This window comes from Mastigoproctus giganteus, chromosome 5 (assembly GCF_048544385.1).
Source record: "Mastigoproctus giganteus isolate SK-2022 chromosome 5, ASM4854438v1, whole genome shotgun sequence".
NCBI classification, from domain to species: domain Eukaryota; kingdom Metazoa; phylum Arthropoda; class Arachnida; order Uropygi; family Thelyphonidae; genus Mastigoproctus; species Mastigoproctus giganteus.
Window position 1 is genome coordinate 54065438 of NC_143579.1, and position 26132 is coordinate 54091569.

General features: G+C 37.6%; 1 protein-coding gene across 1 annotated transcript; it reads left to right on the forward strand.

Moving 5' to 3' along the window:
- The first annotated feature begins 2944 nt into the window (after positions 1-2944).
- LOC150085399 (protein CFDP2-like) lies at positions 2945-25678 on the forward strand. The gene is made up of 2 exons (XM_090374553.1): positions 2945-3086; positions 25134-25678. Exons 1-2 carry the CDS (start codon positions 2945-2947, stop codon positions 25676-25678), a joined length of 687 nt encoding a protein of 228 aa, XP_090230679.1.
- Positions 25679-26132: the final 454 nt, after the last annotated feature.

Sequence of the window (26132 nt, forward strand, 5' to 3'; positions counted from 1 at the left end):
CTATGCGCCGCTGCTCTCCCATAAAAACTGTGGAGCTCTGTAAGGAATATGCACTTCAACTCCTGTTGAGGCCTCGAATTCAGAGCTCATGTTTTGTAAGAATGCCTGACGAAATTGTCGTACTACCCTTTTGAGTACACCCTGGTCACACAATGAGTTCTCGTCGTCTTACTGTTTGGATACTTTTTGTAGTATATTATATTGACATTTTTCCATGTGATTGTGAGAAATGATGTATTTTTATTTTTATTTATAATGGCCCCAGCATCCAAAACTTCGAACCCCGGGCATTGTTGCCGTGTTGGGCGCTATTGGGTACTACACAATAACCGATTGTTTATTTATTTTTCTGTAGATTGTTTTCATTGATTTTTTTTCATTAACATTATTTTAAATTTCATTATATTTGTTTGCATTGTCTACTCTGCCCTAAAAAAAGTAGTAGGACGCCCTCTGATTGGAGACAGCGCATGAGGCTGGAAATATGCAAAACAATTACGCTCCAAAGATGATCGATGTGTCTCGCAGGGTAATTCAGTAAATGAATTACAGTAAAACGAACTGGGAAAACATTAACAGACTTTCAGACAGATACGATCGTTGGATGTGTCAGTGCGTGTTGGACGTAAAACTAATAAGGTAAATGAAGTAAATTTTGCCTTTCCTCCTCCACCCCTCATTAAGAAATTTTGGAATGCGCTGGCAGTTTCACCGCTGATTGTCATCATCACCTAAACCTTCGAGGAGACAACGGTGCTTCCCACGGGCTGTCTCGCTTAGGGTTCTCTTTCCTGAAGCCTTCTGTGTAGAGGTTGTATTTCTGACCGAAACGGTCTTTTGTATTTCTGCTCAGATTTCGACAGTAAGCTGACACCTCCCCATGAAGTATTGCTTTAGAGATAAATGGCCTTCACCCTGGGATGACGTTACTCTTGGCTGATCTGTAACTTCCCTTTGATATACCTTAGAGTCAAATCAAAGCTGTTCCTAACACATTTAAGCTCCGGTCACATGAACTTGTAACTATCTTGATATTATCCTTCAGAATATATCAAACGAGTGAATTGCATTATAAGAGAAGACCTAATTAGATCTATTCAGGTCTTTTTCATTAACCACATTGGCTTAGAAATTGATTAGTGGTGCAGTTGTAGTATAATGATTGGTGCCTGATTTGCTTGTTCTGAACGTTTAAATTGCCATTCAGACATAAAATTCGGTTTTATAATTTCAAATCTTGTGGAGATGAATGATCCACAAAGCCTTAACTTACCACTTGAATGCCACTCTCTCTATGGATTATCGCAACATTTGTCTTGCTTTGGTCTCAGCTTAAACTCTAATAGATCAGCAGTGATGACCTTTTCTCTCAAGAGAAGCCCCACCTGCCTTCAATCAGCCATACAGGAGCACCCATTCCGCAGGTTTTTTCTCACACTGACGTGGTGTCCTCCCGAAGAGCTGATGGACACCTCAATCAGCTCTTCTGTCGAAACCTGCCCTCCAAACTAGCAAGCAAGGCCTTCAGCTCTTGAGAAGATTTCTCCCAACACCAATTCTACCTGCAGTCCAAGCTCTCGACTATAACCTTTAAAATTTGCTAAGGATGAAGGCTTGTGACTTGAAATCATCCAGGACATCTATACTCATGTAAACGCGACCTTGTTTTCGTTTAGTTTAATTTCAGTTTGTTTCAATAAAAATCTTATAAATTACATCGTGAGGTCAAATGTCATATAAACGTTATTCTTATGTGTAATAAGTGAATAAGCTTATTTGAAAAATAACTCATTGGCACGAACAAACTGATTCATGCAATGTAAGATGGAAAGTAGGCAGTGTGGTCGACATAAGTCCTAGTATAAAAATTAGCCATTACCTGAACAAATGAAGCAGCCAAAATGTCTAGAGGAAATTATACTTAATGGATTCAAGCCACAGAGTGAGTGATAAAAATGACCAAAAACTTCTGACATATGATTCTAATGATTGATGATATGGTACATTATTTTCCTGTGTTGTTCCTGACGTTCGGTTTTGGCAGTACAGTCCTGTAGATTGATCCATTCGTCCTAGAACTCTGTCAGGCGCCATTAACTTCACAAGGAAATTTTGTTTACTCTTAAAATTATACTAAAAGGTGACCTCTGAATCTTGCACCTTTAACCGACTTATAAGGAATCAATCGCCTTTCCCTAAACAGTTACGTAACGTCCCACATGTTTTGTAATTCTTCTAAGTTTACGTCAGGAAGAGCTCTGTGCACTAAGCATAATGATGTGTTGTGGTCGTTCTCCAACAGGCACCAGTCAAGGTGTTGCAATCGATCGTAAAACCAAGGTTGTAGATCGACCTTTTTGTATGGTAAATGCAACTAGGATTATATAAGGATTGCCAATGACTGAATTGCTTGTCGGAGATGTTTTCCTTTGAAATGAAAAATATTATTTATTTTGTCCTGATTAATTGTGCACGTACTGTAAGAAGCGAACAGTTATGATGTATCCTAATAGGGTACTTGTTCTTAATTGTAGTGGAAGGACAGGGGCTCATTGATGACCTCTGTTGACGACCCTTATAGTTAACATTTTTTTAAAAATTTTCTACTTGACGTAAACTAGCAAACATTCAGCATTTCCTGTGTCGCTATTATTTTAAGTCATTAATTATATTTTTAAGCTCCATATTTATGTTCTGTTTCCATTAAGCAAGTCTTTTTTAAAAAGTGATATAGAAAGCAGAGCAGTACATGAAGTACACGAACTGCTTTACTTTGTAAATCACTTGAAATCAAAGCCCATAATTTTCCTGTGCAATCGCACAATTATCTCCAAGCTTAGATATACACCATTCTTGTAAAAATAATTGGGGTCACATCTCGATATTTGAAATTGTCCCATTAGAAAATCTGGACGGATTTACCTGAAAATTTGCATTCAGAACTATGACCAATATGGACGTAAACGAACTGACGAAATTTGAGAGCGGTAGGACCACTAGGTTGTTAGAAGCTGGAAGGTCAACGTGGCAAATCGCCGTTTGTGTGGATCTTTCCCAAACAGACCCTGTTGTATTAGGGTCACCTAGTAAGTTATTACATATACCCATGTGTATTGTGTCTGTAAATTGCGTGTGTTCTCTGGTCGATTTGCCTGCTTTGCTGGACGAAAAACCCCAGTTTCTGGGGCGAAACCTTACTATCTACACCTGAGACCGACTAACTCAGCCACAGAGTGAAAAAAGCGCATAAAAGTTCCTCACGTCATCAACGGGATTCAAACCCGGGCCTTTTCCACCCGGTTTGGGGAGGACGGTGACGATACCACTGTGCTACACGCGCAAATATGCAACAAGAATAAGTAGGTAGATGATAAATTACTAAAATATGCCAGAATAAATAAATAAATGATAATATTTCGACTCATTTATAAATGTCCGCCATTTTTACTAGTATCAATTAAATGCAAAATTAGTAACCCGCATTACGATCTGATTATAATCTTAATCTATTATTTTATTTGAAATTTCAAATAGGTGCTGAATTGTAAAATGATTCTTCTGTATAATGATTACAAAAAGGTAAAAATCGCTATAGTTTTGGCTATATTAACACAAATTGTCTAATGCGACAATTTCGTGTTATGCTTTCAGAAAATTTCAAATATTCCGTGCCTTAAACGAGTTCTTGAAATTTTTATATCTATTTGGAAGAAAGGATTATTCAATGTGCAAAATAATACAAAAAGTCTGAATATTGAAAAAAGTGATAGAAATGATACGCCTAGATTCGTATCGTTTCAATCAGATCACATATGTACCGTTTCTCATTCTTTAAATCGACTTTAATCTCTCTCTCTCTCAATCCCATGTCCTAAAATGCTGAACTTTCATTTTCTTAGTTTATTCGCTTTTAAAGATTTCTCTTACCCCTTTTATTAGTTTTTTTTTTTTATATAAATAGAAACTGACTGTTCTCTTGCAATTTCCTTTCGTTAAGAAAAATTCTAGCATCACCTTATTGATTGGCAGGAGCAGCATGAATTGAACTACTGTGAGCGATTTTTATTAATAAAGCAAAAAAAAACAAACAAAAAACTTTACGCTGCATTATATATAGCAAAAGTTGCTCAAATTTGTTAAACCTGAGTAATATGAATCTATTTCAATGTTATTCAGCGATTCTTTCTTATTAAATAATAAAAAAGGCTGGTGTTCTTCTCAGTATTTTTGCCTTTCACCCAATCCGTAAACTGAATAGAAGAATATGAATGTGATGAATGTTTTTAGATGGCTCTCTTTTTCATCTGAGTAAGCATTCTGATTGAAGAATGATGCCAATATCTGTAACTTTTGGTGGGTTTTCAATAAAATGTACCGTTTATTATTGCTGTATTGGCTAATTAGGAATATCGTTTTGTTGTATACATTTATATCAAGTGATATAAAGAAAATTCAATAACGTCACTGCACAGTGATGTTTACCACCTTACCAAAAGTATTCAGACTCAATTATATTTCGAAAACATTGGTTTTAATGAATAAATTAATAAGACATAACCGATCTTTAGCCCCATTGACAGCATCAATCAATAGTAGGATAATTTCCACTAATTACTTGCAGCAGGAATGTATGACCATTCCTTTTACAGTGTAGTCACCAGTTCATCTGCAGAAGAGAGAGGCGTATTGACCGCGCCCTAATCTGTCGTTCCAGTTGATCACAAAAGTGTTCCATCAGATTTTGAGCTGTTCTCTGGGCAGGCCAAGCGTGTTGTTGATCGCTGTTTTCCACAGACCAGATTTTTTTACTGCTTATTGTATTGAATGGGAGCATCACCATGTGCTGGAACATCGAAGGGACCATTTCCATAAAATTACTAGTCGGTATTAGTGGTCTTTTGACACTAAAACTAACGTTCTGAGTCTGAATCACGAGAAACAGCCCGACACCATAATCCCTGTCCTGCGAACTTCGCTGTGGACACTGTACTCTGCTCTAGGTGGCGTACCTCAGGTATTCTCCACACACACATATTCATTTGTGACTTGAAGATCTCGGTATAGAGTTACAAATGGTTCCAAAGAGCCGTGACATAACGGGGTTCTACAGATATAAAGAGATCCTTCTATTTTTTTAGATAGGATTTTCATTCAAATTATCTTGTTCACTCAGTGTCGTACAAATTGTTCATTGAATCGCTTTATAATTTATAAAGCATCCAACTAACAACGCTTCCCTAGGAACCTTTTGCTCCCGCGTTCCCAATCTTCCCTGTTAACTGATATATGTATGTATTTGTGTAGGGCGGAACCTGGAACATTAGTTCATCTCCTCATCTTTCACCGTTAAGATACAGGACTCTGTAGAAATTGCCAGATCAAGCCGGAAACACGTTCACCACCACGGGAAGGTAGACCAGGGGCTGCCAACCAGCAGCAGCAGAAGAAGAAAGGGACGCCAAGAACCGAACAAAGTTCGAGCCAAAGACTCTTGCCCTGTTCACTGATGAAATATCGTTTCCTAGATGGTATTTGAACACAGTTCTTTTCCACTCTCTGAAGAAGGATTATGATCATAACCACTGTGATAACCGTAAGGATCTATTTTGATTAATATTTTAATTTAAATATTGCTGTAACCTACAAAATTATAACGTCCAATACCTGACTGGGGAACACATAATACATCTTATTTTGCGGTGACGCTAGGAAAAGATTTATATTGCCGTTAATGTTGACTTAAAAAAAAGAAACAAAAAAGCTCTTTGCTTTGTGTGAAACTTGAGTAACACCTACTTTCCACAGTTCGATAAATACTAAGCTAAGTAATACTGAATTTAAGAAAATTTATTGAAAAATTCCCGTAGAAAATCATAAAATGTAGTTGAAGCATTTTTGTTAATAAAGTGGTTATAAAGATGAAGATAAATAAGCTGATTAGAAAGTTCGAAAAAAGCAAAATTCCTTTAAAAATATGCAAGTTATGGGTTATATATAATATGAAGGAAAAACGAACAAGATATTATTTTTCATTATTAAAGGCTGGTTGATTGGCTGAATATTCGCCATCTCAAAATATTGAGATGGACAATTTTCAGCAATCAGCCAGACAGCTTTTGCATCAAAATCCTAGGAATGCTAAGGAACATCTCGGGTAGCTAAAAGCAAAACTTTTTTGTCCCTGCAGATAGATTCAGTGCAATCATGCCTAACAACATGGGTGTTACATTTGCGCATCGTCTTTTTAAACATAGCGATGTTTCTTAAGGCGCCGAACGTTTCTTGAATAAATTTAGAAAGTATATAATTGAAAAATAAAGCTTCTTGTTCAAAAACTCTCAAATGTAGCTGTAATTCGTGTTTATTGACGTAGAATTAAAGTGCACAGAACTGTTTCGTATTCTGGCTATTTGCCATTAAAACAATCAAAGTGTCGGAATTTTAATTGAATCTAAATTGTTGTATCTGTGGTATTAGAACGTATCGGAGCGGAAGTTGTGACAAGCTGCTTACTTATTCTGATTAAGCATGAAAATAAAATTTAATAGTTTGCATTTTTAGGTTACATCCAAATACAAAAAACAAATGAATCTGCAACGGGATTTGATTATTGCCACTAGCTACACACAGCCTATTAAGGACTGCGACAGAATGCCCAGCTGAGCCTGAGATTAACGTCTTCGTTAATATCCTTCTGACTTTATCGCGCTCAGAGAATATTTGTACAGCAATTCAATTGAGGACTTCACATGTTTGTTCTGTTCACAATCTCATAAGATAAGATAATAAATTTCAACGATACTCCATGACATTTCTCCAACTGTTGGGAATGATTTCATTTCCTATAAGGACTAGTTCGTTTTGTGGACAGCTTTGTATTTGGGGACTGAAATAACAGAGGAATAAAGAGACAGATAACGCTTTGTTTTCTATTTTCCACAAATATCCGGTCTTTCATCCTAAAGAAAATCAATTGAAAATTGTGGAGGAAGGTTCCATTATCAAACACTTTATCAGAATGATTGTAATTTCGCTTTAATATTTGAGATTTAATGGTTAAACTTCGAAGAAAGTTCACTAGCCAAGCTAAGATGTCAGTGAACTTTTTTAGGTTCGATTATTTCTGCAGATCAGTAGTCAGAATTGACATGTCTTGGTGCATGCTTGTGTAGCTTAAAACACTGCCATTTTAAGTAGAACTGCTGTCACTCGGACAGTGAACGATCACTTTGTTGTGTGTGTTTAAGTACTCTGGACAACCCTCTCGCTATAGCCTGACGAATTTATCTCTTTACACACATGCGTAGAACTACCATTGCTCTTCTTTATCTGCGAACTCTTCAGCCATTGGCAGTAATTGCATTTGGCTGTCACCCGCTTCATAATCTCCACAAACGATTCTGCACTTTGACTCCAACTTTCACTTCAGATTTTGGAAACGAAGTCAGAAAAACAAAATACAGCATTCAACTATAATTCGAGCTCCATCCTAAATTTGTCCTACCCTAGTTTAGTTTAAAAACAAGTTTATTCTCTAACGGGCAATCCTTAATACCTTTACATCCCTCTGCTATCTTCTGAAGGCATTAAGTTAAATTCTGAATCCAAAGAATCATGTTCGTTTACTATCTTCTGAGGCGTAGTGTGGGGTGTTAGGAGCAAAGGCGACTAATGTTATGAGATGACAGAATATTGTCTGTAATTGATTTTTTTTATGAGATGCCATCCTATAGTAAAAAAAATAAATAAAGGTAATCGCTGTTGCATCTCATAAGATAATAGAATATAGGAATAATTGAGCAATTAATAGCTTTCTATTGTCAAATTTACCGTAATTCAATGTATTCTTCGATTGGTTTGCTGTATGCTGGACAAAAAACTCGAGGTTTTTCCGGGAGAAAAAAAACAAACAAAAACATGAGAGCCTCGTCTGAGATCATCTAACTCAGCCAATTGTGGAAAAAAAAAATGTGAGAGGATTTGGACTCAGGCCTTTTCCACAAGATAGGCGAGGATAGTGATTATAACAACTGGGATTCTCACGAAGCTTCTAAGGCCAGAGATAGTTGTTACATTTCTTGAAAGGGTGTGCATATTGTTATTAAATATATACTAAGTATTAAATTTTCAATCAACACAAGGTCCATCAACTGAGATTCAAGTGTGCAGATCCATCTAGTAAGACACATCATTAACTGCTACACACAGCCCGTGTTAATTTACTTAAATACAGTCATTTAACTACCTACCCAGTTGGGAACTATAGACTAAGTAATTGATTTGGATTTCTGTTCTTTTATATACTCATTAATGATAATACCCTCCAATGACCAAATTCAGTTTAATTAAAAAAGGAATACAAAATGTATGTTCAAAATAGACTATAGAACGAAATCGCATTGTATTCGGCATAAAGATCATTTACACTTCTATTGCATTCAATTAACAGTCAAACGATATGCATTATATATTTGTGGATAAATTGAATTTTGGTCTAAGCAATGTTTTCCTTCTCGAAGTCTAAGATAAATTACTTGGAAATAATAAATTATTTGAACTAATTACGGATGATTAATTGCGTTATTGATCACTATATTTGATCAGCCAAAGCTACTTTGGTTCGTATCTAAGTTAATTTCCAACTTGTAGCAGAAGCCCTGTCTCACATGATGAGGACCGACTGGTTATTCGCTTAAACGAAAATGTTGTTTAAAGCGGGGAATCATAAAATAACATATATACCTCCTTAATAATTTTATTTTCACTTAAAACATATACGTACACATTTATTTAGAAGTATATATTTTCTGTCAGTAATTTTATCTGTGTAGATGATGAAATGTGATTTCTCTCTATCTGGAGGGACCTTCCATTTTTTAAAAACATCACATAGGTGACTTTTGGATCTGGGGTGTTGCTCATTATAACGTAAATCTGTATATGAGGCGTTTTTAACTGAGCTGCTGCATGAGAAACTTTTGGCCCTGGATTTGATTCAGTCTGAAATTCTTTATATTTAGATCCATCTGTTTCTGTCACGGTAAGTATGATTTATTCATCGTCCATGATATCATTTTCCAAGAAATTAATGATGATTTATTGGAAAACATTACGGAATCCATTGTTGTATGTCTTCTTGGAGTAAATCTTTGGATCCTTCAAGTTGCTGAAATCACTTAATAACCTATGTTCTTTATTATATCTTGTAGTTTAGGATTTCATTAGCACTGCCGCCTTTGGACCAATGTTTTCTTATCCAAGATTTAATAAATATTGAACTTGGAAATTTGTTCCATGCTAGAGCTATAATGCATCGTCTGCTAGATCTTTGATATTGATGACTTTTAACGATTCTATAAATCCCATATTAATTTCTTCTGTTTTTTCCAAGAATGAACTCAAAAAACGTTTTTGAGTTCATTTTTTTTCAGATGTTCTAGAACTCTCTTGAACTACAGGCTGTATCAAGGATGTCTCATTCGATGTTAAAAAAAATGGCCCACATGTCTCCTTCTTTGAGTTCCTCATAACTGGGATGTGGAGGAGCGTTATCCAGAAAGAGAATAGCCTTCAGGTAAGTTTGTATTCTTCAAATGTTTACAAAAACTACAAATTCATGGAAAAAATAATTTTTTGAATAATGCAGAGTTCATCCATACGCTGATTTTTGTGAGTGACAGTAAACTGGTAAAGATGAACAATTTATGTTTTTAAATGTTCTAGGATTAGTTCATTTTCCAACAGCAAAAGCAGCAATTTGTAAATTCCAGTTGCATGTTACAGACGAAAAACCACTTTTTTCCCATTGCTTTTAACAACATCTTATAATTTCGACCTGTTTCGTCTATGTTGTAGAGATATTCTCTGCTGATAATTGACCTTAAATCTTCTGTAAATTTTTGAGCAGCAGACAGATCAGCGGATAATCTCTCCCCGCTAATACTCATACATTAATATCATAACAATTTTTATAAAGTCTAAGTTATCCGTCACTTGCAATAAAACTTCTGCACCATCAATCTTTTGATGGAAGACTAAAGCCTTTCCTTTGATGCTGCTTTTACGGATCCACTGACTGGAGTTCTGTGGGTGTTGTCTTTCTTACGTAAAGCAGCCATAATGCATCGTCTGCTATCTCTAATTATGGTTTTTTGAAAGGGGAGCAAGAACTAACCATTTTTGTGAGACAAACTGAGTGCAAAATCCTTTTAGATTTTTTTAATGATTTATTTTCGGTCCTTTACAGTTAACGCCCACACTTTATTCAACAGAATTTTTTATAGACCCTCCCTTTTATTGAGTCTTTCCAGAGCACCCACCTTAGTTTTCACAGAAACAGCAATTCCCTTTCTTTTCTCACCAATGCTTCATTAATTTACGTAATATTGATTAGTTAAATTCCATACTCTGATTACAATAACAAATGCTTTTAATGGTATAAACACAGTTTGGAACAAACGCACAACTAACCAGGCAGGCGAGGTGCATCGCATAGCCTCTTGTTGCAACCATACTGGACCAATGCTCAAGGCACATTGCAATGTGTCGTGGACATGAAACAGTATGGTTTAAAGAAAGAGAGAGAAGGAGGACTTCGATTAATCCAATGAGTCGGTTAAGGGGACGTCTACTGTACTTGAAAAATAAGTTGAAAATTAAAATCCATAGAAAGGGACCGTTTTTCTCGAATACGACCAACCACTATCTACATCAAATTCTTAAAATAACCTCTATTTGTTCTTCTTACAAATTCTGATTCATTTCTCAGTGCATTAATAAATATCACCAACCACTTCAGGATGGATTAAAAATTTGTAAAATTTATAAATAAATTACAGTCTGTTGTTGTTCATTTAATTCTCTGAGAGTAGCCTAACCTTAATTTTAATTTTCGTCACTGAAGTCTGCCGGTGCCGGTTTTCAAATGTTTCCTTGTACGGCTCACAAAACAGTCAACACTTAAGGCCACTTGGGATGGGACACACTTGAATAGAAAGGGTGCAAGAATATTTGCTGAAGCTATGAGGCAGCGATAGGTGGGTGGTAAAATTGCTAGCTTCGGGCAGTACATAGACGACTATATTAACCAGAGCCACCAGCAGAGGTGAATGTGATTCTTGCTCTGCTTCCATTGGAAAATGCAGCAAGATGTCGGGGACTTCAGGCCCTGCTGCGGGTCATCATGGAACAAGTGAATACATGAGCTGTGTAAGGATAACTAAGAGTAAGAACATGTGCATGTACAGTAATGCCAGGAACATTGTAAATAAATTTCATGCATTTGATATACTCATTAAGTCATCAAATGCAGACATTGTAGGGATAGCGGATACATGGCGTCACTCAGACATAAGTAATGCTGAATTTGGATATGGGGAATACAATGTATACAGGAAGGACAAAGAGGACAGGAAGGTTGGAGGGGTTATGCTCTTATTTAAGAAGCATATTAAGTCGAAGGAAGTGCATTCAGTCTACATGGATGACCAGTGCAATACTGAGTCAGTTTGATGTGATACAGGAAAAACAAACCTTGGAGTAGGAGTATGTAGTATTAGTAATGGCCACATGGTGCAAGGAAGGTTATGGCTTATGCTGCACCAGCCAAAAAAATAAAATAAAATTAATAATAAAATAACAAAAAAATAAAATAATAAGAATAAAAACAAATTGATAATACGAAGAAAATAAAAATAATAATAATAATAAGAAGAAGAAAATTAAAATAATAACAATAAAAATGAATAAGAGAAAAGGAAATGGACAACCTATGCATTTTCCTCCTCCCTTAGGTAATTATCCAGCTGACATTTGAATTTCCCCAAACTGTCAGCTTCTACCACCCACGTAGGTAACTTATTCCAGCAATTTATAACTCGCTGGCTATAATAAAACTTCCTGAAATCCAGTCTAACCAACTTCCCCCGTAACTTGAAATTATGGATCCTTGTTCTAGAATCATTTATAACGGTGAAAATTTTGTGTTTATTCATTTTGCTTATGCTTCTCAGAGCCTTATACACCTCAATTAAGTCTCCTCTAAGGTGTAGACACATTGTGCTTCTTGAAAGGGTCCAAAGACGGGCAGTCTTTGGACCCTTTCAAGAAGCACAATGTCTTTCTATAGATGCGGTCTCCATACTTGAACACAATATTCTAAGTGTGGCCTAACAATAGCCTTATATAATGGAATTATGGTGTCCTTATCTCTACTAGCAATTGTTCGATAAGTCATCGATAGGACACCATGGGCCCTCCTTGCAACCAGCCTACAATGCTCGGAGAACTTCATATCTGACCGTATCGTAATACTCAAGTCCCTTTCCTCCACTACCAGCCTTAGTTCAACTCTGTCAAGTGTATAAGTTATTTTGGGGTTACTGTTCCCCAGGTGCAATACCTTACACTTTGGTGGATTACAGCATAGCTGCCATTTTTCTGACCATCCCTGAAGTCTATTTAGGTCATCCTGAAGCTCTGCTGCGGCAACCATTAACTACTCTACCAATCATCATCTGCAAATTTACACATCACACCCTCTATCCCTTTATCGATGTCATTTATTAAAAATCAAAAACAACAGTGGTTCTAATACTGATTCTTGGGGGATCTCACTTCTTACATTAACCCAATCTGAGGAATAACCATTTATCACAACCCTCTGCCTCCTCACCTGGAGCCATCCAGCTATCCATCTGAGGATTTTCCCTGTGATTCCAACTTATAAAATAACCGCTCATATTGGACTGAGTCAAATGCTTTGCTGAAATCCACACATTGTCAAAATTATTCCCAAATTCCAGCTCTTGAGTGACCCTGTCAAAATAGCTAGCCAGATTAGTTAAACATGATTTTCCCTTTACAAAACCATGCTGAGTATCCTTCCGAATTCCATTTCTATCTAAATGATTCCGAATTCCAACTTTGATCTTTGTCTCCATGATTTTCCTTACTACTGAAATTAGACTAACCGGCCGGTAATTTCCCACTTCACCCTTAGAACCGCCCTTATGTATTGGAGATACATTGACACTTTTCCAATCCAACGGAATCACTCCCGAGTGATTTCGATTCTCGCATAATTAGCCTCAATGGTTCAATGCACTCACTTGCCGCCTCCCCTAAGATTATAGGGTATGTGCCATCAACCCCAGGAGCCTTACTATCCTGTAAGCTCGATTTTTTTTTCATTAAATAAACATGTGAAATTTCAACATCATTAATTACATTATTTCAACTTCGCTTCCATAATTTCTCATTAACGTAATGGGTTTTTCTTCTGCAAATATCGATGCAAAGTAACTGTTGAGATCATCTGCAACTTGGGTATCTAATACTATCCCACGTCCATTACATCAGGTTCCGATCTTGTTTCTCCTTCTCTTCTTTGCATTTATGTATGTGAAGAATTCCTTAACCCCCCCCCCCCCCTCTTTGCTCTCTTTTCCAGAGATTTCTCATAATCTGCTTTTGCCAGCCTAACCTTTACAGTGGCATTATTACAGATCAATTTGCAGCTGTTATAGGCTTCGGTACTTTTTATTTCTCTGCAACTTTTCCATGCCGTCTTTTTTTGTTCAAGTAATCTGGCAATTTCATTATTCATCCAACTTGGAACTCTCCTCGTGAAGTATTTTTTATTGGTATATATGCATTTAAGGCTTCTGTGATTAATGTTTTAAACGTACCATAATTAAATTGTATTCGCTCGCTGTGAGATAACTACCCAGTTAATAGAGGCCCTGTAGCACCTTAAGATATCGCAATTTCCTTTCCTGAAATTATAACCCATTCCTTTGTCTTTAACTACTGTACTGCTACCTATCTCTTCATCGTCCACCGTAGAACTCCGTGATCACTTCCTTCTACTGGTTCCTGTGTTGTTGTTGTTGTTGTTGTTGTTATTTGGTTTTTAGGAGCATTAGCAACTAAGGCCATATTGCTCCGGGATATGCGGTGGCCATTCCATGACCTTTCAGCATCCTCCGTATTTGGTGGTGACGGGCTCGAACCCCGGTATAATGAAGAAGCGTGTGCTACGCACTACTGCTCCTTCCCACCTGGCTACGGAGGCGCCCGGTTCCTGTGTGTCAGCCCTATTGTGTAATCTGGTTCATGGGTGATGATGAGGTCTGGACTGTTCTTTTCTCTAGTACTTTCCCTGACATGATGATACAAACAGCAATCATCTAGTTGATTTAAAAATTTTGTCCCCATTTGGAGTTTCCTTCCTATGTGCTCCAATCAATTAGAGGCAAATTAAAATCACCCATAATTAGACATTCACGATTACTTGCCCATTCCATTTGGATGTAGAGGCTCTCATCATAATCTTCACAATCACCTGGCCTGTAAATTACTCCCGCTCTCATTATACCTTTGCTTCCATTATCTCACACCATACAGATTCTATACTATCATGCGAAATGTTTGAATCCGGGAAAGCTTTCGTCGCTCTAAGGTTCTTAGCTTTTGATAAGGTGACCCCACCATCCCTTCTATCTTCCCCATCCTTCCTAAATACATTATACATACCGTACTGAAACTCATCATCCCCTATCTCCGTGTGGCACCAGGTTTCCGTAAACCCTATTATGTCAGCGTTACTTGTCCTAACCAGCAGTTCGAATTCACTTATTTTATTGACGACACTTCTGACATTACTGTATAAATAATTTAGACAGTGTTCTTATATAGTTAACTACCCTGACACACCCATTAAAGTTATTTAAGCTGGCTTCCCTGGCATTTGCTACCCGCTCATTTGAAACGTTTATGCCCTCAGAACATCTTGCTACCATCTTCTATTGCAGTAACAAACAAATACTCTTGAAGTACTGTGTACGCGTTAATTTGACCAATACTATCAGATAAACGCGTATCTATATTACCTTTGTCCCCTCCCCTCCAACTAGCAGTTTTCCTGAACCTTTAAGTTATCCTCAATAATACTGGCAAAAACTCTTGCACTACCTTTGTTTAAATGTATCCCATCTCTACAAAACAGATTCCTACTACCTACAAGTGCGGGCCAAGCTGATAGAAATTTCCCAAAAGCCTTGCAGAGTCCTTAAATTCTTGAGTCTTCAATCAGGACTTTCAGCATGGAATCTTCCCTATCGTGCCTCGGCAGAATTGTAGACACATAGACATTGTGACCTAACTCACGACATTTCTTCGGCATGGTCCTGTATTTGTCTAAAAAATCGTCAGATCGTGTATGCTTAATGTCATTAGTCCACACATGAATAATAATATCCTCTTTTGCCCCGTTAGAATCTGACAGTCTGTTGGTGACATCATTAATAGTTGCTCCCGGCCGACATACCCTGGTTCTACTTCACCTATCCTTATTACAAAAAATATTTCCCGTTTCCCTGACAATAGTCTCCTAATAAAACTAAGTCCTTTTGAACCAGAGTAGTTTGCACTTGGTTATTCTGTTCTGGGCCCCAAATCGGGAGTGCATCACTTGGTAGGTTGCTAGAGTGTTGAGTTGCTGACGAGTTCCCATTTCCATTATTCTCGAGGGCAAGCACCCATTTTTTTTACTGACTCACATTGTTCTAGCAATGCACCAAATTGTAACTTAAGATCGGTGCACTTCTTACAACGGTGACCAAGAAAAGAATCTCCAAGTGGGCTACGATTATCCACTAGGTCGACCTTGGAATACATGCCACAGGTTCTGCAAAAGATAAAATCATGACTCACCTGGAAATTGCCTTCGGCTATTTCCGTATGAGTCATGGTACCCTCTGACAAAGTGTTCAAGGCGGATCTTGTAATAACCATTATGAAATTTACTAAGAAACTACCAAAAAATTATATTTATAATATAAAAAAAGTCAAACTATTACAGGAAAAAAAAAATATTAAAATGAACCTTACAATATACTAAATAACCTTTGAAATCCTGCTCTACTTCACTAATCCTGATTTAATCCCCTCTTACTATACTTCTTTAATGTCACTATGAAGAGCTGTAATAAAGTCGAATATTTATAACTCTAATGACTGAGGTGAGTATACCAAACAGCTATACAGAGAAATAGAGTGGGTCGGTAAATCAAATTATCTTAAAATGGGGGATTTTAACTTACCAGATGTTAACTGGAATTTGTGGTTGGTCACTCACACGCTAGCAAGACTTTTGTAGATTTCTTGGATGACTATTTTCTCCAACAACATATTAGAGAGGCAACAAGAGGAAGCAATACACAAAGGATTGACAAGGTGGTTAATGATAATAATCAGGGTGAGCTACTGCAGCAAGATGTAGGAAAATTGGGTCAATGGGCTGAGAAATGGCAGCCTAAGTTTAACATTGACAAATGCAAAGTAGTACTGCATATGGGTATCAGTAGTCCCAGAATAATTTATCAATTGTGTTTTACCACACTCAGGACAGTGGAAAGTGAAAAAGACTTAGGCAATTGTGCAGTTAGATATGAAATTCTCTGAGCAGTACAGATATGCTGCCAGAACAGCTCCTGGAGTTTTTTTTTTTTTTTTTTGTCAATGGTATACAGAACCATTGCTAGCAGGGATGAGGTGATTATCCCTTTGTACAAGGCCATGGTTAGGCCACATGTTGAGAATTGTATACAGATCTGGGGCCTCACTTTAGGAAGGATGTAGATCTGCTGGAACAGGTGCAGGGAAGGACAACCTGACTGGTGAAGGAAACAAATGGGTGCTCTTACCTAGAAAGGCTTCAGTTCTGAAAACTGAAGCTTCTTGGAGAAAAGGCAATTGCGGGGTGGTCTGATTGAGGTGTTTAAAACCTTGAGTGGACTGAGTAAGCTGTATGTAAATGGCATTCTTCCTTTTGAAGTGACGACACGCATGAGGGAGCATAAATTTAAGTTGAAGAGGGATGGTTTCAGGATAAATGTGGGGAAGCTTGCCTTCAGCCAGTGGGTGGTTGATTGTTGGACCAGGCCCACTTCCACAAAAACAGATGTTGTTATGGAAGTGGGCCTGTTGATGGGAAAAATGCGTACTTTTTTTTTGCTGATTCTATATAAGCTTGTTTTTTTGTATCATTTGCCAGTGCTACTACTACCACCACAAGACATGTCAGAACTTGCACCTGTGTCGGCGTAGTCTACGGACATTCTGCAAATTAAATTGAATAGCCTGCATAAATTTATTAAAAACTTTGCAAAACACAGTGCACTGATTTTAAAATCAACTCATTGTTTGCTTTAGGCATCCTGCCAATTCTGCCATTCTATGGAATTGAATAAAGATCATCAGCAAATTAAAAATCGAATAAATTTCATTTGAATTTATTCTATTTAAAACATTGGATTTAATATAATCTACCCTAGTCTGCAGGATAAAATATATCTAGCTTCCACAAAACTCCACCTGGGTAACTCATACCAGTTGGTTTCAATAATTGGATTGTTAATAATTCCATTTTGAACCTCATAAGGTAATACTAAACTATGAATTCTCATTCTGTGAGACAATAAACTACAACCCATTTTCTGTTATCTTATTGAAATAATTATGAAATTTAGAAGGCTTTCTTTGTAACTGGAACAATGAACTATTCTTTACCTACATAATGCCAAAATCACACTGGCGTATTCACCTTTACCATTAGCGAAATTTAATTCCTTCATTCTTAAAGATCTTAATAACTTAGCAGCCCTTTTAGAGTCAATATGATCATCACCTGCACGTACAGTATAATTGACCTGGGAAATAATACCTAAATAGATGGTTTGTGACATTATGTCAATTAGCTTATATCAAAAGTAAATTTTTCTTTTGTGATATTCAATAGATGGCTTATGTTATAGATAATGCAAATAAGAATAGATGTTGTATATTTACTAAGTTTGCTCTGCAATCTCCAATATAATTCAAACTGGTAATGATCATGTATTTCACTATAAGCAAATGATTTTTTTAACTTGTAGAAAACAAATTCACAAAAAGGTAGACACCGTGCGTGCATAGTAAAATGCAAGCTTTGTATAAATAACCTTTTTTGGAGGAAATAGAGCAGGAAAGAACCAAGGGTGGTGATTATTTTATCCATTTCTTGATAGCACTTTGTTTCTTTCTTGTTTGATTTATTTCTTGTTTAAGGTGAGGCATCAATTCTCTAAAGTGTTTTAGTGCATGGATCTAATTGTAACCATTCTACCAGCAGAATATGGCGTATATGCGAAAAAAACTGAAGGAAGAGCTCCAGAATATCCCACACATTCTCAATAGGATTGAGATCAGCTGAATGTGGGGGCCAGGAAAGTTGGTAGAAATCCTTGCCATGTTCTCTGAATAATTCTCACACGATTCTGGCACGATGCGCTGTTGCATTGTCATCCATAAAGTAGTCATCACTTTCTAAATAAAAGTGTAACATTGCAGGATGCAGTAGATCTGATACCAAATTTAGGCAATCCCTGAATGGTATTCGACCTTCCACCGTATCAACGGACCCAGTCCATGCAAACAAAACATTTCCCATACCATTATACCACCTCCAGATGCTTGGATTGTCTTAACATAGCAAGCAGGGTCCAACGCTTCTTGAGGTTTTCGCCATACTTTTTGCTCACCACCAGTACAAAACAAAGTGCACCGTGATTAGGCTGCCCACATGAATTTCACCCATTCTTCCACTGTCCAATCACAACGTTCTCTCCACCACTGCAAGAGTGTTTTTTCTGCTTATTTTCTGAAAAAGGTGGCCTCCGAATAGACAGGCGACTGCCAATACCCAGTTTCTTCAATTCCCTGCGCATGGTTGCAAAAGGGCAGTTCTGGGCTTGGTTGAATTCAGATGTTATTTTCTGCACACTGAATATTATATATTTTCGTACAGTTTCTGTTTATACTCCGGGACGACCACACGGTGAGAGGAGTTAACAAGATAGAGAGAATACAAGAAACAACATCGTATTTAGCAGTCTTGGGCTTCTCCATAGAGTACGATAGCTTCGCTGTTGAAGTATTGCTTTTGTCACATTTATGCCTTTGAGATGTGGAAGAACCGCTTTCCTTCCAGTCATTAAAAATCTTTGAGATGATGCTTTTAAGAAACCAGTTATCTTTCTTTTCATGAATCATAACTTCTGCTAACCCACGATAAGACCTTTTTCAAAGTCTTATAGATCACGCGTTTTTTCCCATTCTAGCTTCATATTACTGCAATCAAACAGCATGTGCAGTCTTTATACTTAACAAGACAGCATCATTATCCCACGGTAAAGGTTTTTTGCATCCATTTCATTGATTTGCATTTCTTCTGTCTGTGACTGTCTTAATACAAAGGTTCTTATTTTTTTTTTTTTTTTTGGCCAGTACGTTTATTTATGAGAATAGATTGTGTCATTAGTTATAACATTTTTACTGTTTTTCTTTTTTATAATAAGCAAACTTTTTGAGACAGCTCATGAAATACCACAAATTCATTAACTGCAATAGAGAATCTCGTGTATGTGAATATGCATTCTGCCACAAATCTGAACTTTGAAAGTGGTATATTCCTCCTCACAAATATACATTTGAGTTGGACTGCTTAAAATTTGCACTTAGGAAATTAAGATCATCAGTATATCGAGTCTATAATATGTGTTTATTAAGAGTTAAAGCAACTAAGGCTATGAGGTGTTACTATATTGTATCTTTAAACTACATGTATTTTGTAGTCGATTTGCCTATTTAGAAAAACCCACGTTTTCAGGCAGGAAAAATATACAATCCTCTCCTGAGGCTGACTAAATCAGCCTCAGGAGAGGATTGTATATTTTTCTGAATCATTCTCACACGATTTATTTTTGGAACTGTCCAATGTTCTCAGTTCAAATCTCAAGTTGCAGAGCCTTCGCGGCTAGCACAGTGGTTATAATCGCTGTCCTTCCACAACATGTCGAAAACACTCTGGGTTGGAGTCCCGTCTGCGTAGGAGGAACTTTTATGAGCTTTATTCATGTCGTGGCCAAATGGACAAACAACCATAGAATACACACAATTTACAGGTACGTTACATTAATGTGCAATAACTAAAAGTCTAAATGGGTTTACAACAACAATTCAAGTGTCGTTCGTCAATCAAACCTCTTTGAAACTGGGTTTACTGCACTGCAGCGCAGATGGTACTGATAGTTGTATCGCTTTTTGGATGATTTTTATAGCTGGCCTGCTCTGTATACCAAATTAGAATGATTTCTCTTGGCTCTTAGGTGTATTCAAATACTTTTGAGAGTACGGTGTAGTTATGAAATGAAGAGATCTATTGTAATGCATTATTCTTCAAAATAATTTTTTTTTCTGGGCGCAATTTATAAAATAGAAATGTCTGAAAATAAACCGGACAAATCAATGTTTCTCCATTTTGTGTTTAAAAAGTGTAAGAAGTACATATTTCCACTGTTTTTCATTTTGTATCCACTTATGAAATCATTACTAAGCGTATATAAATTCCAAAGTTTACTCTTAAATTGCACTAGTTCCAAGAAACAGCATTTTTATGTCTACATTGATTAACTGGCCCATTTATCTCTCGTCTTTATTTTCTTTAATGTTTTATTTAGATCAGTGGAGTCCCAAAATAGATGCATTCAGGTTCAAGTGCTTGCAATGAAACTACATTAAAAGTTATGACCCAGTTTAAAACACTTAAACGTTAATAAAATATGTTGTTGGTTCGTTTTCATGCACTTTGTGTTTATTAGAATGAAATTATCATATAATTTCAGATATTGAACTGAAATTATATGATTTTTGTTTATTTTCATAAATTAAAATGATTATGGATAGTTTAAAAGACTATTTTGGCTTTACTGTGTATAGTCTTTAATTTCATCATTTCTAATGATTTAAATTGACACAAAAGGGTAAATCATTATTACATGTGGATATCTGTTGTGCCTTATGCAGGATGGAACCTAAACGACAGTTCAACTCCTCCCCCATAGTACACTGTGATGAATGCAGAACACTATAAAATGGCCAGAAATGAGTATTGGATTATGTCTGCGAAGTGTATATTTTGTTGTGTTGTTTTGTTGTTTCTGGCCACTGCTTAATAGCGTATCTACCAAGGAGCAGTGATCACCGGGATGGCTGCGCCTAGTACACGTCCACGTCACGAGGAAGCGGGGCACAACAATACGCTTACTGTCAAAAGAAAGTGACAAGGTGAGGATCCTACTATGTGGGACAGTGGTTGGTTATCACAGCGAACCGCAACCAACCACTGACACAATAAGGAAATGAACAAACCTCGAAGGCAAATCGTCCCGCAGAAGACGCCTGGAACCCATTGGCCTCCGATAATCAAGGCACTAAACCCTGAAGTGGACCTAAAGTCGAATCAATGAGAAATGACTCTATAAACACCATTGACGCAAACACCACATAGATGGGAAATGACACAAGAAAGACCCCCCACAAACGCCGACAAGCAAACCCGGACCTTTTGACTGTAAAGACTGCAGAACGGACGGGAACCATCCCATGAACGATCACGCTTCGGTCCGATCTCTCCTGGGAACGGACTAGGACCGCCAGCAGCTCCGCTGTCAAATGCTATATGGCGAGCTGAATGGGGTACCCTAACCCTATTCATCTTTAATTCCTGGCAGGAGGGAGAGGAGACATGCTCTGTTTCCTCCATCCCCTGCCGACCCATCTCTTCACCTGGTGAGGCATGGGCCTGCCTCACTGACCACCTGGGGTCGCCTTCTCTATCGTCCCCGTACTTCTGCCTTTTACCCCCAGTCTTCAGCCTCCCCCATTCTACCTGTATACCCTATCCATGGCAGGGGGAGATAACTCTTCTTCGTCTCCCCACCTGCCATCCAAACTTCCCTCTGGTGTGGCATGGGCATGCCACACTGTCTAGCAGGGGTCATCTCCTCTATCGACCCCTTACTTCTACTTCTACCCCCCCAGACTTCAGCCTCCCCTCCCTCCCACTATTATCTTTCATATAACGTATAGCCCACACGTCTAAATTTAATAACCACAAAATTCTGCCCTACCTATTAGGCCTTTTAACACATCTCTCTAGCGTTCAACCCCAATCAGCGATTTGCTAAAGCAATCTTATTAAGAATTAACGTCAAACGCGTAGATTTTTTTTTCGAGGTCCTAGCCATTGAAATCCCAGGAAACTAGGTGGCAGGACCTGCCAGAGAAACTTGTCATGATTCTGGACACACCCGGCTAGCCTCCACGTGGCGAGGTATGGGCAACGTCGGGTCCCACTAGAGGCCTGGCGGCCAATAAGCCGAACAAACAATGGGCACAACACATCACACTGCACAGACATGGCCCACACACTTTCAAGTCTCTGGCTTGGCAGTGTACTGTCCTCTATACAGCGAACACACGCGGAGATGGGAGAAATCCCAGGTGCCTCTGACACGCCGGTGTCGGGTCTGTATTGCATGTATGTAGCAAGATCAAGAGAAAAGACCTTTATATAGTTTCCAGATGGGATTTTAAAGTAAGATGTCTAAAAAATAAAATTTTCATTTTTTTTATTTACATATATATAAAAATATATACATGCAACTTTTCAGTGTAGCGGCGGCACCTGGAACAGAGTTCAGCTCCGTCAATTAACATCGTATTGTTCACAGACTGCTGCAGTTTGGCCAAATGTAGATCACATGTGGGTTATATGTGCTGTCTGCGCGAGTAGCACAGTGGTATCGTCACCGTCTTCCCCACACCGAGTGAAAAAGGCCCGGGTTCGAATCCCGTCGATGAGGACCTTTAATGGTTTTATTTTTCACTTCGTGGCTCAGTTAGTCGGTCTTAGGCGTAGACAGCAAGGTTTTTCCTCCAGAAACTGGGGTTTTTCGTCCAGCAAACAGGCAAATCGACCTGAGAACACACGCAATTTACAAACAAAATAAATATGGGTAGATGTAATCATTTACAGGGAAACCCTAATATCATAATTTGTTTGTTGTTTGTATGTGCCACCTTAACCGGGCAGCAAAAAAGCAGTACCATCCTTAGCACGAGGAGGTAGGCCTGTATTAACTGAATTGCCCAAACAGGGGCACCCACAGTGCTAAATCGGTGGGAGCTATCAGATTTCTCTAGTTGCCCATACTAAAGAAAAAAAAGAATTAAGTCACTGAAAGTTTCTTGAATTTCAGTATTACTAAGGGTACTCCTGAAAGGTAAGCAGGATGCAAGAAGAAAGCATCCATTCACAATGATACTCCGTTGGAACTCGTCGTGGAAGTTATCAGTAACTGTCTTCTTCTTCTTCTTCTTCTGTTGAAAACGTCAACAGAAAACTTTTGAAAATGATTGAAATTGGATGCAGTTTCAATAAAAACTTTTACATTGTCAGGCGAGAACTGCGGAACATTTTCCAGTAGGGAATTTCTAAAGTCACAATAATAAGGGCAGTGGAAGACAATGTGCTCCCAGTCTTCACGCTACTGACAAAGGCAAATGTCATTATTTTCTAAACCGAACTGAACAAGTTTCGATTTGATGGAACAGTGCCCAAAAATGAGAAAACACGTGTAGATATTAGAAGAGAAGCATGATGAAATTTGCCGATCAGAAGCGAACAGTACATTAACATTATCGATGAATTTGTATGTGATTCTGCCCTTGACTGATGTGGTCCTTGAAGTGGTCCAATGATCTTGCCGGATGTTATCAAGTTCCGACCAGATACGCCTCATTCCCTGCTTAAATCATATGAAGAGTTTGCAGCAATGCCAGAAAATTCCATCGGCAATGCGTGCTTCAGATGATAACAGAATGATCTAAATATAAGATGAAGATCTAACGGCAGTGTCCCACCTATTACTTGTAGACATTCCGTAGAAACTGTATTGCAGGAACGTAGCACGCAAAGCAGTATTAACCGCTGAAGAAAGCACAGTTTAAATCGAAACTTCACAGTTTTAACACACTCAAACCACATAGGAGAACCATAAGCGACAATCAGAAGAAATACAGCTTTGTAATAGAGAAAGAGCGTCTTCCTGCCTCTAGCTCTTTGAAACCAAATTCAGGAGGCATGTAGAATTGGGGTAAAGATAGTACGATACACACTACAAGGAATGTTATTTTTTAGTCACCGTTCATTCTTAGAAATTCTGAAGAGCATGAACGAAAATTGTAAAGTTCTTAATCTCTTTTAGAGAGATACGGTAAGAGTGGAGAGAAGGTGAGGCGGTTATCTACAGAAGAACACCTAGGTGTTTATGGAAATTAAAGGAACTGATTTTCCTTGATATTTTATAGTGGAGACGTGACATAATTTAGTATTCCTTTAAATATCACCATTTTTGTTTTTGTCACTGAAACTGTGAGCGTATTTTGAGTGGCTTCTAAATCCCTTCTGGAATTGCTGTGGACAAAATGGAGTAAGTTCCATTTAGGAGTAAGTTCCACACCAGGTCCAAGAATAGACCCTTGGGGTCTTTTCTTGGACCTGGTGTGGAATATTAGATTGTTATGATTTTTAAAGGGGAGAAAATACTGGTATTTCCACATCAGACAACTATTAAATGACCTTTGTAATTTATGTCTTGGTTCAATAATTGAATTTCTTTCTTTTTATCTCAACTGAATTCACTTCGTAAAATTCAGGACCTTGCCAGAAAGCTGATGTTTGGTAATTTTTATTGATTGTGTACTGTATAGTCAACACTGTTTTAATTATATTTTAGAAAGGCATTTATTTTTCTTTAGATGCAAGTTACCGTTTTATTCTTAATTAATATTTCGATATGCTGCACAATTTTTATGGCCAATGGTTGGCTATATCTCTTCAGTAGGGGCTTGGCATAAGTTGTCGTAAACACTGGCGACTTTTGACTTACTGTGTAATTAATTACCCCTTAACTTCGTGATAAATTGGGACGATAAGTTTTCGTTGAAGTGAATACATAACGCTTGATTAAATTAAGCGACTTCAATTAAAATTTAAGACAGTAATTGTTGCACACGATTAATGAGATATAGACAATTTGTTTTGAAGATTCCACCAACCGAAAACCTACAAGCATAAAAACTAAGAACACAAAATTACTAATGTAAGCAGTGATGGCGTGAGATCTAAATTTCCCCGAAGTATCGTAATATAAGCTAAACATTTTAAACTGTAATTGCGATACTTTCAGAGCTACACTCTTTCAGTGGTAAAAGACCTAACAGAGAAAACATTGGACTGACAAATTGGAATCGAACTGGCAAACGGGAAAGGATTACGAATTTTGGCTGCTGGAATGTAGAAGGAGTTAGTACAAAACAAAATGAAATTTTAGTGGAAATGGGAAAATATAAATTGGATGTGGCGGTCTTAACTGAAAAAAAGAAGAAAGGGAGAGATGAAGAAATGAGTGGAGAATATATTTTCCTTTGGTCTAGTGTCGACCGACATGTAAGAGCTAAGCCAGGGGTGGCTGTGCTTATTCACAAGAATCTCAGAAAGTTTATTGAAAAATGGAGCTTTGTCGACGAACGATTCTTGACTCTTGAAGTTAAAATATATGGAAGAGAAATTACTATTATTGGGGTATACGCTCCTAATAATGAGTCACCTACAGATATTAAAGAAGATTTCTGGGAAAACCTGAGAGAAGTAATAGAAGCAATTCCACGTTGCAGAGAGATAGTTATAGTGGGGGGATTTGAACTCTATAGTGGGACAAGCTACGGACAATAAAGTGTTGGGAAGACATGGAGAAAATGTAAAGAATGATAATGGAGAGAGACTGATAAAACTTTCTTCTCCATATAAGCTGAGGATTAGTAACACCTTCCAACATAGAGGCATTCATAAGTTCACATGGTTCCAAGAAACAAAGGGACTAAAATCAATAATTGAATTGATTATGTGATCACTAAACAACAAAGCACAATTTTTGTCTGTGACGTAAGGGCCCAGAGAGGAGAAAACTGTGGTTCTGATCACTTTTTGGTGAAGGCTACGTTGTCGTGCCCATGGATGTGCCAAAAAAGGAAGGCGAAAAGGAAGAAAGACAAGACTTTGGGAGAAATGAACAACTTGACACCGAAAGATTCAATGTAGTCTCACTAAAAGATGAGCACTAGGAGTTTGTATCAACGAAGATTAGACCAAGAATTAGATGAAACCTACGGGGACAGTGCAACAGATA